At 37.7% G+C, this 15,871-nt stretch overlaps 1 protein-coding gene across 1 annotated transcript; it reads left to right on the top strand.

Moving 5' to 3' along the window:
* Positions 1-6,766: 6,766 nt before the first annotated feature.
* On the top strand, positions 6,767-10,331 carry LOC120031405 (membrane-spanning 4-domains subfamily A member 4D). Its single transcript, XM_038977143.1, has 7 exons — positions 6,767-6,823; positions 7,307-7,469; positions 7,660-7,758; positions 8,010-8,066; positions 8,238-8,348; positions 8,615-8,731; positions 9,539-10,331. The coding sequence occupies exons 2-7, from the start codon at positions 7,311-7,313 to the stop codon at positions 9,566-9,568; spliced, it is 573 nt and encodes a 190-aa protein (XP_038833071.1). The 5' UTR covers positions 6,767-6,823; positions 7,307-7,310; the 3' UTR covers positions 9,569-10,331.
* The last annotated feature ends 5,540 nt before the right edge of the window (positions 10,332-15,871 follow it).

Consider the following 15,871-nt stretch of genomic DNA (forward strand, 5'->3'; position numbering starts at 1 on the left):
TGGGCAGACGGATGGCTCTGGCCGGATGAGGCGCACTGTAGGCCTGGTGCGTGGTGCCGGAACTGGAGGCACCGGGCTAAGGACACGCACCTTCAGGCTAGTGCGGGGAGAAGGAACAGGGCATACTGGACCCTGGGAGCGCACATTAGGCCTAGTGCGTGGTGCCGGAACTGGTGGTACCGGACTGGGGACACGCATCTCAGGGCTAGTGCGGGGAGCAGCAACAGGACGCACAGGACTCTGGGGACACACAGGAGGCTTGGTGCGTGGTTTAGGCACTGGTGGTAAAGGGCTGGAGACACGCACCATAGGGCTAGTGCGTGGAGGAGGCACTGGTGGTACTGGGTTGGGGCGGGGAGGTGGCGCCGGAAATACCGGACCGTGCAGGCGTACTGGCTCCCTTGAGCACTGAGCCTGCCCAACCTTACCTGGTTGTATGCTCCCCGTCGCCCGACCAGTGCGGGGAGGTGGACCCGCACCGGGCTATGTAGGCGAACCGGGGACACCATGCGTAAGGCTGGTGCCATGTAAGCCGGCCCGAGGAGACGCACTGGTGACCAGATGCGTTGGGCCGGCTTCATGACATCCGGCTCAACGCTCAATCTAGCCCGGCCGATACGTGGAGCTGGAATGTACCGAACCGGGCTATGAACGCGTACAGGAGACACCATGCGCTCTACTGCGTAACACGGTGTCTGCCCGTACTCTCGCTCTCCACGGTAAGTACAGGGAGTAGGCGCAGGTCTCCTACCTGACTTCGCCACACTCCCTTTAAGGGCCCCCCCAAGAAATTTTTGGGTTGTACTCACGGGCTTCCAGCCTTGCTTCCGTGCTGCCTCCTCATATCGCCTCCTCTCGGCTTTAGCTGCCTCCAGCTCTTCACGAGGGAGGCGATATTCTCCCGGTTGTGCCCAAGGTCCCTTTCCATCCAATATCTCCTCCCATGTCCATGAATCCTGTGTAGGTGGGTCCTGTTGCCGCTTGACACGCCGCTTGGTCCTGGATTGGTGGGTAATTCTGTCACGATCGTCTTTGGGTGAGAGATTGGACCAAGGCGCAGCGTGTGGAAAGTACATCTAATTTATTTCAGAAGAGGGAAAAAAACACGAAACGAACACTATACAACTAAACAAACAAAATAACAAACTGACGACCGTGAAGCTATAATAACACAATGGTGCTGACACTGACCATTACATACTGACATAGACACAGGAGACAACCACCCACAACAAACAGTGTGAAAACACCTACCTTAATATGACTCTCAATCAGAGGAAACGACACACACCTGCCTCTAATTGAGAGCCATATTAGGTACCCATTAACCAACATAGAAACAGAAAACATAGACTGCCCACCCAAACTCACGTCCTGACCAACTAACACATACAAAAACTAACAGAAAACAGGTCAGGAACGTGACAGGAAGTGTTACACTCGTCGTCGGATGATAAATGACCGGAACACCGGGAAAAAACAATGATCACAAATCGAACGTAAAGCTAGTCGTACATAAAGCAACAAACTAAGATAAGATCCCACAAAACCCAAAAGGAAACTGACAACTTATATCTGATTCCCAATCAGAGACAACGACAGACAGCTGCCTCCAATTGGGAATCAAACACACCAACATAGAAACAGAAAACCTAGAATGCCCACCCTAATCACACCCTGACCTAACCAAATAGAGAAATAAAAAGGCTCTCTAAGGTCAGGGCGTGACAGGAAGAGAATTTCTGTGAAAATGTTTAATGTAAACAGTGTCATTACATCTCTTTCCTGCTCACAGTGTATAATACAGGACTGACATGATAAGGTATTTAAATATCACAGGGTATAATACATGATAAGGTATTTAAATATCACAGTGTATAATAGATGATAAGGTATTTAAATATCACAGTGTATAATACATGATAAGGTATTTAAATATCACAGTGTATAATACAGGACTGACATGATAAGGTATTTAAATATCACAGTGTATAATACATGATAAGGTATTTAAATATCACAGTGTATAATACATAAGGTATTTAAATATCACAGTGTATAATACATGATAAGGTATTTAAATATCACAGTGTATAATAGATGATAAGGTATTTAAATATCACTGTGTATAATACATGATAAGGTATTTAAATATCACAGTGTATAATACAGGACTGACATGATAAGGTATTTAAATATCACAGTGTATAATACATGACTGACAGGATAAGGTATTTAAATATCACAGGGTATAATACATGATAAGGTATTTAAATATCACAGTGTATAATACAGGATAAGGTATTTAAATATCACAGTGTATAATACATAAGGTATTTAAATATCACAGTGTATAATACATGATAAGGTATTTAAATATCACAGTGTATAATACATGACTGACAGGATAAGGTATTTAAATATCACAGGGTATAATACATGATAAGGTATTTAAATAGCACAGTGTATAATACAGGATAAGTTATTTAAATATCACAGTGTATAATACATGATAAGGTATTTAAATATCACAGTGTATAATACATGATAAGGTATTTAAATATCACAGTGTATAATACATGACTGACATGATACGGTATTTAAATATCTCAGTATATAATACATGATAAGGTATTTAAATACCTCAGTGTATAATAGATGATAAGGTATTTAAATATCACAGCGTATAATACAGGACTGACATGATAAGGTATTTAAATATCACAGTGTATAATACAGGATAAGGTATTTAAATATCACAGTGTATAATACATGATAAGGTATTTAAATATCACAGTGTATAATACAGGACTGACATGATAAGGTATTTAAATATCACAGCGTATAATACAGGACTGACATGATAAGGTATTTAAATATCTCAGTGTATAATACATGATAAGGTATTTAAATATCACAGTATATAATACAGGACTTAAATTATAAGGTATTTAAATATCACACAGGTCCAAACTATGGAGACAAAACTATCCATAAACTTGAGATCGGCATTCATGCATGCCTGGAACCATGAGAACTCATGAGACAGTATACATTCTGTTAAAAGAAAAACGTTTGGTTAACAGTTCCCCATTCAAAATAGACTTTCACACTTCTCTCATGAACCAGTATACTAATAACTGCATTAGTTCCTCTTATAAATTCCCCTCACTGTGCATGTCCACTTAACATATAACAGAGACACTGTAAAGGCCTGTCTCTGAGTCTTACCAATAGACATGGCTACCAATAGACATGGTAGGGGTGCTGAGGGTGTTGCAGTACCCCTTGAAAAGTCGGAATAATAAATACAATTTAAATCATTAAAAATATATATGTATATGTAGAAAATAGTAAAATAAAGAAAAACCCTTGAATGAGTAGGTGTGTCCAAACTTTTGACTGATACTGTATATATACAGTCATCAAGGCAAAGGGTGGCTATTTGAAGAATCTCAAATATAAAATATATTTTGATTTGTTTAACACTTTTTGGGTTACTACATTATTCTATATGTGCTATTTCATAGTGTTGATGTCTTCACTATTATTATACAATGTAGAAAATAGTAAAAAAAAAAATAAAGAAAAACCCTTGAATGAGTAGGTGTTCTAAAACTTCTGACCGGTAGTGTATATATTTAAAAAAATCATAGAATTAGTGCGCTGGGCCTTTACTAGTCCCGTAGTCGGTGAAAAAGTGACAGCACCCCCACCCCCAAACTACTTCCCACGGCTATGCCCATAGATAAAGAGCATGATATTATATAGAGCTCTTAGTATCTATACGCATAGATAAAGAGCAGTATAATATGGTATTATATAGAGCTCTTAGTATCTATACTCATAGATAAAGAGCAGTATAATATGATATTATATAGAGCTCTTAGTATCTATACTCATAGATAAAGAGCAGTATAATATGGTGTTGTATAGAGCTCTTAGTATCTATACTCATAGATAAAGAGCAGTATAATAGCAGTATAATATGATATTATATAGAGCTCTTAGTATCTATACCCATAGATAAAGAGCAGTATAATATGGTATTATATAGAGCTCTTAGTATCTATACTCATAAAGAGCAGTATAATATGGTATTATATAGAGCTCTTAGTATCTATACTCATAGATAAAGAGCAGTATAATATGATATTATATAGAGCTCTTAGTATCTATACTCATAGATAAAGAGCAGTATAATAGCAGTATAATATGATATTATATAGAGCTCTTAGTATCTATACTCATAGATAAAGAGCAGTATAATATGATATTATATAGAGCTCTTAGTATCTATACTCATAGATAAAGAGCAGTATAATATGGTGTTGTATAGAGCTCTTAGTATCTATACTCATAGATAAAGAGCAGTATAATATGATATTATATAGAGCTCTTAGTATCTATACTCATAGATAAAGAGCAGTATAATAGCAGTATAATATGATATTATATAGAGCTCTTAGTATCTATACTCATAGATAAAGAGCAGTATAATATGGTGTTGTATAGAGCTCTTAGTATCTATACTCATAGATAAAGAGCAGTATAATAGCAGTATAATATGATATTATATAGAGCTCTTAGTATCTATACCCATAGATAAAGAGCAGTATAATATGGTATTATATAGAGCTCTTAGTATCTATACTCATAAAGAGCAGTATAATATGGTATTATATAGAGCTCTTAGTATCTATACTCATAGATAAAGAGCAGTATAATATGATATTATATAGAGCTCTTAGTATCTATACTCATAGATAAAGAGCAGTATAATAGCAGTATAATATGATATTATATAGAGCTCTTAGTATCTATACTCATAGATAAAGAGCAGTATAATATGATATTATATAGAGCTCTTAGTATCTATACTCATAGATAAAGAGCAGTATAATATGGTGTTGTATAGAGCTCTTAGTATCTATACTCATAGATAAAGAGCAGTATAATATGATATTATATAGAGCTCTTAGTATCTATACTCATAGATAAAGAGCAGTATAATAGCAGTATAATATGATATTATATAGAGCTCTTAGTATCTATACTCATAGATAAAGAGCAGTATAATATGATATTATATAGAGCTCTTAGTATCTATACTCATAGATAAAGAGCAGTATAATATGATATTATATAGAGCTCTTAGTATTTATACTCATAGATAAAGAGCAGTATAATATGATATTATATAGAGCTCTTAGTATCTATACTCATAGATAAAGAGCAGTATAATATGATATTATATAGAGCTCTTAGTATCTATGGTCTTACCCCCAACACGGCAGGCTGCTTCAGCAACAGGTCATGGAGTGGTCCTTTGGGAGCAGGCATTAGTTCAGTTGCTTGGTAATACTTGATCAGTGATTCTCCTCTCTGGTCCCCGGCCTCCTCATACTCCTCCTCCTCAGCCTCAGGACCCAGGATGTCCATAGGGATGTCTGCACAAGCCATGACGTCTCAGTCACAATACCTGTGGGAATATGATGTTGTTTCGCTGATGAGTATTAACTTCTGAAGTTATAATGCAATCATAACAGTTTGATATATATATACACTGTATACCCTTCATCTATTTCTTTAATTGCAACAATCATAATAATCATCATCCAATGTATTATTGTCTAAAATAGTCCTGACCATGTTTTTATCTCCTGAATTCATCGTCATCACCACTACCATCATCATCAACATCCTCATCATAATCATCAACATCATCAACATCAACATCATCAACAGCATCATCATCAACATCCTCATCATAATCATCAACATCATCAACAGCATCATCAACATCATCATCAACATCATCAACATCATCATCCTCATCAATATCTTATCAAAACAGTCATTATTGCCTACATTTAGCTTGAAACTGTTGTGAGAGAAATCCGAGTGTCTCGCCTACTTTTACATAGAAGATCGTTAACATAAAATATTGACAACTGTATTCATATGATAAACATTTACATTAAAACTATCACTTATTATATTGACATTTCTCACATTCACACTCACCAGAGTTGATTTAATGCTCGTACTGTTGTCCCCTAAAACTATGGTCTTGAAGTGCCTTCTTCAGCATCACTGTGTCTGATCCCTGTAATGTTTAGCTTCTCACCATTTCCTCTGTTGACATGGAGGAAGCTCTTCTAAACTGTTGACCACAATGGCCACCCTATCATATGAGATACCTGCTGATTTAAAGACAAGAGGCGCCACGTCCTCCAATTGTTCAAACCACATGTGCTGTTAGTTTCAGGTGATGAGAGAGATGGTGTGAAGCGCTCAGAAACACACTACAACACTTAATGAACTTTGTTGTATGTGTACTATTCAGTTTCTGAAGAAGTTTTCCACCTGTGAATTCAGTTCACCTTGACCTTGTACCCGGAGCGCATCCACTCAGCTTTAGTGTTTTCAACAAACAGAATTTCTCTCAGTGTACTCTCTCTCTCTCTCTCTGGTTCTCTCTCTCTCTCCCTCTCTGGTTCTCTCTCTCTCTCTCCCTCTCTCTCTCCCTCTCTGGTTCTCTGTCTCTCTCTCTCTCTCCCTCTCTGGTTCTCTCTCTCTCTCTCTCTCTCTCTGGTTCTCTGTCTCTCTCTCTCTCTCTCTCTGGTTCTCTCTCTCTCTCTCTCTCTCTCTCTCTCTCTCTCTCTCTCTCTCTCTCTCTCCCTCTCTGGTTCTCTCTCTCTCTCTCTTGCTGTCTGCATGTGTATGAAAATGTGTTTGTCCATCACAGCCTGCTTACCAGACCAGCGCAGACGCCCTCCAAGTGTGACTTCCTCCATTAAGTTAGAAAGAACAGCAGCAGGTATGTAAACTTCATGAAAACTTGTTCTGCTATTACCTTTCATCATTCATGATGTGTTTCCATTTAATTACAATATCCATAGAGTTATTACAACAGTTTATGGTTTATTTCAGCAATATTATTCCGATAGTTTTTATTGGTAACACGTTACAGTGTCCTCATTACATCAGTAGTGTTATTGTCTACATGATGTGTTAATAAAGGGAAACTTCATATTCATCGTCTCCAGTACCAATCCAACATCAACATATGTGAAAATGGTGCGTTTCTATGTTCTGTAGTAAACAAATAGAGAAAGATGTGTTTCCAATGACATCATCATTGTGCATCGTGTGATTTTGACCAGCTGTGAGGAGGCATTGCCTACTAATTACCTATTAATTGTTTACTAATTATGTAATTGGAAGCACTTGTCTTCCTCTATATTCACTAAAGTAGTTTATATTTTATTTTTCTCCCTTTAATGAAATGTATTGTTCCCAGGTAAATGAAGTACACATTTCAGTCAGATGAGTGCATGGTCATCACTATACCTCTGGGCAGTCTCAGAGATGCTCAGGAGGGCCAGCTGATGCCTGAGAAGTTCCACTGTGTCTTCAAAGATGTCTACAAGGTCTTCCTCAAGGGTCAGCCTAAAGCTCTGGGGGTACGAATAGCAAACATGTTCCTATACAGCCGAGTAAACATTTATTTCAGGCAGGCTAATCTGTGGATTATAAAAATACATTAATGATGAGCAGAAGTTACGTTGAACATTTGGTATATGTTCATCTAAGGGCCAGTTTCCGGGATATTTTCTCGTCTGTTAGTCTGATTACATCTTCTTCTCGTTTTAGGCAGTTCAGCTCATTGCTGGAGTCCTTGTCTTGATTCTGGGGCTACTGCTTGTCCCGCACAGACCATTAGTTCTGATCTACACCATGCCCAGTGTCCTGGTAAGAACCACTGCGATCAGCCCACAAAGTAGTTTGTGTCATCATCAATTATTGGATTAGACACATGTTGATACAGCCGATGTTGGACCAAAGCTTTGTGTCGTCTCTATCCGTTATTCTCTCCTGTCGTCAGTGTGCATTGTGTGTGAAGAGTGTACTCTACAATGAGGATAATACACATACTGTTGATTGAATTTGTAATCAGTCTCTCAAATAATGAAGGAACAAAAAAACATATTTGTTTTATAAAGTTTGTTGCTGTCGGAATACTGACCTATGCTGCAGGTCATTCTCCAAATATGTGTGTGGTAAGTTCAAGCTTTCCAAATATGTCTAAATTCAGTCATGGATCAAATATGAAACAATTGTAGATTATTTAAATTATTATAAATTATTATGAAAATATTACACATCAAATATATCATAAACATACCAATTGAATAGTGAGGTGATTCTGTGTTTCTCTCCACTATCAACAGGCCAAACTGTCATTTTCCTTGAACATCGTCAGCTGTTTCTGGACATTAGCTGCTGTTGCTCTCTGCACTGCTGATGTTCTCTCTTTTGGTTTCCACGGGGACCATCAAGAGGTTCCAGAGTTAATTACTTAATTGTTTGTTTATTACAATGAGTTAATTCATTAGTATTGATTTGTTAATGAGGTGGAAGAGTACAAGCATTGAAATTAGATAACGCAATACGGATACTGAATTGTTTGTTTGCTTTGTAATTCTGTGTAAATGTTCTCCACAAACAAAATACTAAACCACAAGAGCTTATCAACATAACATTAAACCAGAGGAAAACATGTTGCTATGTACAGTGTATTAAGTTACTATTCTCTTTACTTTGTCAGGTAATTTCTGGAATCAAATGGATGATTGTAGTTCTCCTGGTCATTGAACTGGTCGTTGCCATGGTGGTGATCTACTGGGAGAGTAAAGCAGTGTGCAGACAGCACTTCAACATTCTGGTGAGACTCTACTGTTTATTATACTGACTGGGCTGAACATTCTGGTGAGACTCTACTGTTTATTATACTGACTGGGCTGAACATTCTGGTGAGACTCTACTGTTTATTATACTGACTGGGCTGAACATTCTGGTGAGACTCTACTGTTTATTATACTGACTGGGCTGAACATTCTGGTGAGACTCTACTGTTTATTATACTGACTGGGCTGAACATTCTGGTGAGACTCTACTGTTTATTATACTGACTGGGCTGAACATTCTGGTGAGACTCTACTGTTTATTATACTGACTGGGCTGAACATTCTGGTGAGACTCTACTGTTTATTATACTGACTGGGCTGAACATTCTGGTGAGACTCTACTGTTTATTATACTGACTGGGCTGAACATTCTGGTGAGACTCTACTGTTTATTATACTGACTGGGCTGAACATTCTGATGAGACTCTACTGTTTATTATACTGACTGGGCTGAACATTCTGATGAGACTCTACTGTTTATTATACTGACTGGGCTGAACATTCTAGTGAGACTGTTTATTATACTGACTGGGCTGAACATTCTGGTGAGACTCTACTGTTTATTATACTGACTGGGCTGAACATTCTGGTGAGACTGTATACGTTTATTTTACTGGAGTGTACATATAATTATATATACACTTCTTATATAGCGACAAGTGTATTTACTGAGTGCACACACTACATAACCAAACACATTCCTTTCAGGGCTCACTCAAAAAAGAGACATGATCTCAATGACTTCCTGTATGGTTAAATAAAATGCTTGCAATTTCTCTCTCCAGCCCATGGTCACCCTGAAGCAGGACGTATGAACAAACAATTAAGTGAAATCATTACTAAACTTGTATGACATTTTTTTTTACTTGTGCCAATGTGGATACAGATAGTCTTCACTTTGTGTTTGTTATTATAATGTTGTGATTACCTATGATGTAATAGTCATTACCTATGATGTAGTAGTCATTACCTATGATGTAGTAGTCATTACCTATGATGTAATAGTCATTACCTATGATGTAATAGTCATTACCTATGATGTAGTAGTCATTACCTATGATTTAGTAGTCATTACCTATGATGTAGTATTGATTACTTATTATGTAGTCATTACCTATGATGTAGTATTGATTACTTATTATGTAGTGTGTATATTCGTATTTTGTGTATTTCTAACCATTGCAAAATAGTGATATATTGGCACTGTCTCAAAAGTGTAAATAAGGAAATTAAATACAGAATATAATTTAGAAATATGGGTTCTATTAAGTTTTCACGATACATATATCCTCTGAGAAATAGTAAGAACGTTGCATACCATTTGTTGTAGCAGTTTTGTCAAAGAGAAAAGCTACTATCATGACAGATGTTCTACTTACAATGTAAAGACCGACTCCGGATAGGAGAAGCAGGTACCGGGAGTCAGACATTTATTAGGGAACAGACAAGGAAACAAGACAGCAACAGCGTCAGAACACGGGTAACACTGACATGAGACAATTAATCCCGAAGCAGGGAACAGACAGATATAGGGAAGGTAATGACACAAGTGACACAATGATCGGCTATGAAAAGCCAACTGACATTTACTCCTGAGGCTCCTGAGATTATTATTATTTGACCATGCTGGTAATTTATGAACATTTGAACATCTTGGCCATGTTCTGTTATAATCTCCACCCGGCACAGCCAGAAGAGGACTGGCCACCCCTCATAGCCTGGTTCCTCTCTAGGTTTCTTCCTAGGTTTTGGCCTTTCTAGGGAGTTTTTCCTAGCCACTGTGCTTCTACACCTGCATTGCTTGCTGTTTGGGGTTTTAGGCTGGGTTTCTGTACAGCACTTTGAGATATCAGCTGATGTAAGAAGGGCTTTATAAATAAATTTGATTTGAAGTAATTGAGTCCACGTGAGTCCAATGATCGCTGATGCGCGTGACGGAGAGCAGGTGTGATATTGCATTATGCAATAAGACATTTGAAAATGTAGGCTATATTTTCATTTGACTTGTATCTGCTTAAAATGAACTTAAACATGTATTGTTTTATGTCTTCTTTTTTAACAATAGACCTGTAATTCCGTTCCTTCCTGATCACGTTGTCATAATAATACAGCTATATTTTATGCACCAAACTGTACAGAATATTTTCCAACCAACTCTTAGATAATATACCAAAAAATAGGACTTAGAAAACTACAAATGATCACCAATGAATTGCAAGATCAAAAAATAAAATTATTTATATTATTTTTAATTGAATATACAGTATATATTTTACATGTTTTACAGCCTTTTATTTTGGTGAGACAGAGAAGTAAATGAGCTCTCAGAGAGGAACTATTTCTTCGACATAATTTAGGTTTGTTTTAACAGAGGTCTGGGGTCTAGGCACAACACTCATGCCTCTAGGAGATTGCATGGTACATGTGAGGAATCTATTTGGCCGGATCCAGTCCCTCTACATCCGTACCTCCCACTGTTTGCAATGTACAATTTTAAATAAAAGCGATCAGAGTTCATTCGAGTTGCCTCCTCATTAATTATCCTGCCCTCACTTTAAAAAACGTAATGTGAAAAAGCGGATTTTCAGCCAGCGCCTGGTTTGCGCAACATTATAGCCTATGTTTGAGACCAACATGTGGCCATTGCTGTGGTGAGAGAGAAGGGTGCCTGTATCTCAGAAATATAATGAGATTCACCTTCTATGATCTCTATCCCTCTGTCTGCTATCATCTGTCTGCTATCATCTGTCTGCTATACACAAGGAGCCTGCAACTTTCATCTCTCCAGCGTTGCACTGCATCATTTATTTCCTTATAGAATCATAGCCACGTGAAGGGTTCTGAAAGAACTGCAGCACCCCTGATTAATGGAAATACATTTGCCAACGTTATAGAATTACTGCTGTCTGTTCAGAAATAAATGTAATAATTCAGAATACTACACCAGGACACAGCATATAATTTAGACACAGAGGACCAATAGCTTATTTTTTTTAAATGGTCAAGTTGATTGTGTTCATGTAGCCCAATCACAAGGCTATAGCCTGAGAACGCGCATCAAATCTCTCAGTGAACAGCATGCAGCCAGAACAAGCCTTTTGCAATATTTCAAATACAATTGCGGGAAAACACAGGTTGGAAAGAAAATTGATCATTTTAACAACTTCCAAATAGGCCTATTGAGTGAACATTGTTTTACAAAGTAAAACAAGAGAGATAGGTTGTTGGCACAAGAGGAGAGTATCATCCATCGCTGGCCAGTGAGCTACGCATCATTGGGCGAGTCAGTGAAAGTGGAAAGCTTTTCAAGGACTATAATTTCCTCCTCATATTGTAACCTACAACATGTCTCCACACACCTAGTTCTAGGCTATTGATGGATTCAAGACTAGGTCGTTTTTATTGATCTTGGATTCTCAGTTTGTCAGTGTGAAAGTAGCCTGTCATTTCGATCATTTGTGCGGTAATAAAACATATTCTGCTAAAGTCTGCAGTCATGTAAAATGACATAGAATTGCATAAAATGTGTTTTATAAAAGGCCATTCTTCCCGGACCCAAGTTCAAAAATATATTTCCATGTATGCAATTTACAGTTGAAGTCGGAAATTTACATACACCTTAGTCAAATATATCTAAACTCAGTTTTTCACAATTCCCTGACATTTAATCCAAGTAAAAATTCCCTGTTTTAGGTCAGTTAGGACCACCACTTTAATTTAAGAATGTGAAATGTCAGAATAATTGTAGAGAGAATTATTTATTTCAGTTTTTATTTCTTTCATCACATTCCCAGTGGGTCAGAAGTTTACATATACTCAATTAGTATTTGGTAGCATTGCCTTTAAATTGTTTAACTTGGGTCAAACGTTTCGGGTAGCCTTCCACAAGCTTCCCACAATAAGTTGGGTGAATTTTGGCCCATTCCACCTGACAGAGCTGGTGTAACTGAGTCAGGTTTGTAGGTCTCTCTCCTGAAATAAATCATTCTCTCTACTATTATTCTGACATTTCATATTCTTAAAATAAAGTGGTGATCCTCCTTTTTACTAGGATTAAATGTCAGGAATTGTAAAAAACAATAATTTTCCTTCCTCATGACGCCATCTATTTTGTGAAGTGCACCAGTCCCTCCTGCAGCAAAGCACCCCCACAACATGATGCTGCCACCCCCGTGCTTCACGGTTGGAATGGTTCTCTTCGGCTTGCAAGCCTCCCCCTTTTTCCTCCAAACATAACGATGGTCATTATGGCCAAACAGTTCTATTTTTGTTTCATCAGACCAGAGGACATTTCTCCAAAAAGTACAATCTTTGTCCATATGTGCAGTTGCAAACCGTAGTCTGGCTTTTTTAAGGCGGTTTTGGAGCAGTAGCTTCTTCCGTGCTGAGCGGCCTTTCAGGTTATGTCGATATAGGACTCATTTTACTGTGGATATAGATACTTTTGTACCTTCCTCCAGCATCTTCACAAGGTCCTTTGCTGTTGTTCTGGGATTGATTTGCACTTTTTGCACCAAAGTATGTTCATCTCTAGGAGACAGAACGCGTCTCCTTCCTGAGCGGAATGACGGCTGCGTGGTCCCATGGTGTTTATACTTGCGTACTATTGTTTGTATAGATCAGTGCTTCTCAATTCTTTTCTGTTTCGCCCCCCCCTAGGAAGAAGTTAACATTTCGCGCCCCCCAACGCTCCGCCGTGACTGTAAATAGTATAATTTGTCTATAAAATTGTTATAAGTACACCTCTGCATAACATTGTATCCTTCTTAACATGAAAGAAAACTAAAAAACTAAAAATAAAGAAATATAGATCAATTTACAACAAAGAATAACTTTATTAACATTGTTTTTTAGTCTGTAACAGAAAATACTTAAAGTGCATCGATTTGCCTGAAATTTAAAAAACAATTTAAGCCTTAAAACTGTAAACATTTTATACCATTTGATACTGAAAAATTTAATTAAATATAATCAATAAATAATAATAAATTCAAATTGATCAGCAACATTAACTCAGGAGCACAATATATGAAACACTTTGACCTATAAAACAAAAATTAATAAAACAATTTGTGCTGATTTTTTAAAATCAAAATGAGGAAGTCATAGTTTTTATTTTTGCAGCACTTGCGTCATCCAGCATAACAGAGACCATGTCTAATGCTGCAGGTAGTATCAGCTCCTCTGCTATGGAGTGTTTTTTTTTGCACTGAGCAATTTGGTACGCCACCTGATATGATGCTAACAGTGCTCGCTGGTTTACTGAAGTAGCATTCACAAAGCGGGACGATTGTAGACAATATTCGGCACGTTTTCGCTGAAAAAACTCAAGCAGCTTATCAGCGTGATTGGGGTGTAATGTCTTTATTAAGTGACGCCTTAATTTATTTGGCTTCATGCTGTCCGCTGCCAACATCTTTAGACACAGTAAACATACCGGTCTTTCCTCGTCTCCCACCGTAGTCACAGTGAAGCTAAGCGCTACATACGCGTCGTCATATTTCCTCGTCTTAGCTTTCGGGAGACTTACGTTTGTCCCATTATCTCCGTCTTTTCATCCCTGTTAAATATTTTTCCATGGTGTCTCTTAAGGGTTTGTTATCTGCACTTTATATCTCCTGCTGTGTGCTCTTGTTCGGTGCAAAAAAAAACTACTCCCTGCAGCAAAAAAAGCATGTTCCCCGGGGTCACACGCGCCCCATTATTTGAGAAGGACTGGTATAGATGAACGTAGTACCTTCAGGCATTTAGAAATTGCTCCCAAGGATGAACCAGACTTGTGGAGGTCTACAATTTTTTTCTGAGGTCTTGGCTGATTTCTTTTGATTTTCCCATGATGTCAAGCAAAGAGGCACTGAGATTGAAGGTAGGCCTTGAAATACATCCACAGTTACACCTTCAATTGACTCAAATGATGTCAATTAGCCTACCAGAAGCTTCTAAAGCCATGACATCATTTTCTGGAATTTTCCAAGCTGTTTAAAGGCACAGTCAATTTAGTGTATGTAAACTTCTGATCCACTGGAATTGTGATACAGTGAATTTTAAGTGAAATAATCTGTCTGTAAACAATTGTTGGAAAAATTACTTGTGTCGTGCACAAAGTAGATGTCATAACCGACTTGCCAAAACTATAGGTTGTTAACAAGAAATTTGTGGAGTGGTGGAAAAACGAGTTTTAATGACTCCAAACTAAGTGTATGTAAACTTCCGACTTCAACTCTATACACGCACCTCTACTCTACTGCTTTTGCCACTACGCAAATGCAATGATATGCATGTACTACTTTACTGTACGGCACCTCCCGTTTTACAACTTAAGCACTGATCAAATATATTTATTCAAACAAACTTTATGTTCAGTCAGTTCATTTGATGTCTATAAATGATGTATTTGAAGAGTGCAGTAGACTACATTTACATTTGAGTCATTTAGCAGACGCCCTTATCCAGAGCGACGTACAGTTAGTGCATTCATCTTAAGACACACTGCATTCTGAAAGTATTCACACTCCTTGAGTTTCTCCACATTTTGTTTTGTTACAGCCTGAATTTAAAATGGATTCAATTGAGATTTGTTTCACTGGCCTACACACAATACCCCCTAATGCTAATATGGAATTAAGTTTTTCTTAATTAATTAATTAAAAAATGAAAATCTGGAATGTCTTGAGTCAATAAGTATTCAACCCCTTTGTAAAAAGAAGGAAACCTGTACAGAATAAAAATATTCCAAAACATGCATTCTGTTTGCAACAAGGCACTAAAGTAATACTGCAAAAAAAATTGGCAAAGCAATTCACTTTTTTTCATAAATACAAAGTGTTATGTTTGGGGTGAAACCCAATACAACACATTACTGAGTACCACTTTTCATATTTCCAAGCATAGTGGTGGCTCGGTATATATTTTATATGTTTTACATCATTTCATTTTGGTGAGACTGAGAAGTAAATGAGCTCTCAGAGAGGAACTATTTCGTTCAACATAATTGAGGTTTGTTTTACCAGAGGTCTAGGGTCTAGGCTTGTTGTGCTGATGCTGTGTCACCTACACCACACTACCCGGAGTGGTGCCTGAGAAGCACAACACTCAGGCCTCTGGGGAGTTTGCAGGCT

Source organism: Salvelinus namaycush, chromosome 37, assembly GCF_016432855.1.
Source record: "Salvelinus namaycush isolate Seneca chromosome 37, SaNama_1.0, whole genome shotgun sequence".
NCBI lineage: Eukaryota > Metazoa > Chordata > Actinopteri > Salmoniformes > Salmonidae > Salvelinus > Salvelinus namaycush.

Bases quoted from the DNA above. Each gene is read 5' to 3' on its own strand.
- LOC120031405 (XM_038977143.1), top strand. From the start codon at position 7,311: ATGAAGTACACATTTCAGTCAGATGAGTGCATGGTCATCACTATACCT. The intron at 7,470-7,659 runs GTACGAATAGCA...TTCTCGTTTTAG, and splicing joins GTCAGCCTAAAGCTCTGGGG to GCAGTTCAGCTCATTGCTGG. The intron at 8,349-8,614 runs GTTCCAGAGTTA...TTACTTTGTCAG, and splicing joins TCCACGGGGACCATCAAGAG to GTAATTTCTGGAATCAAATG.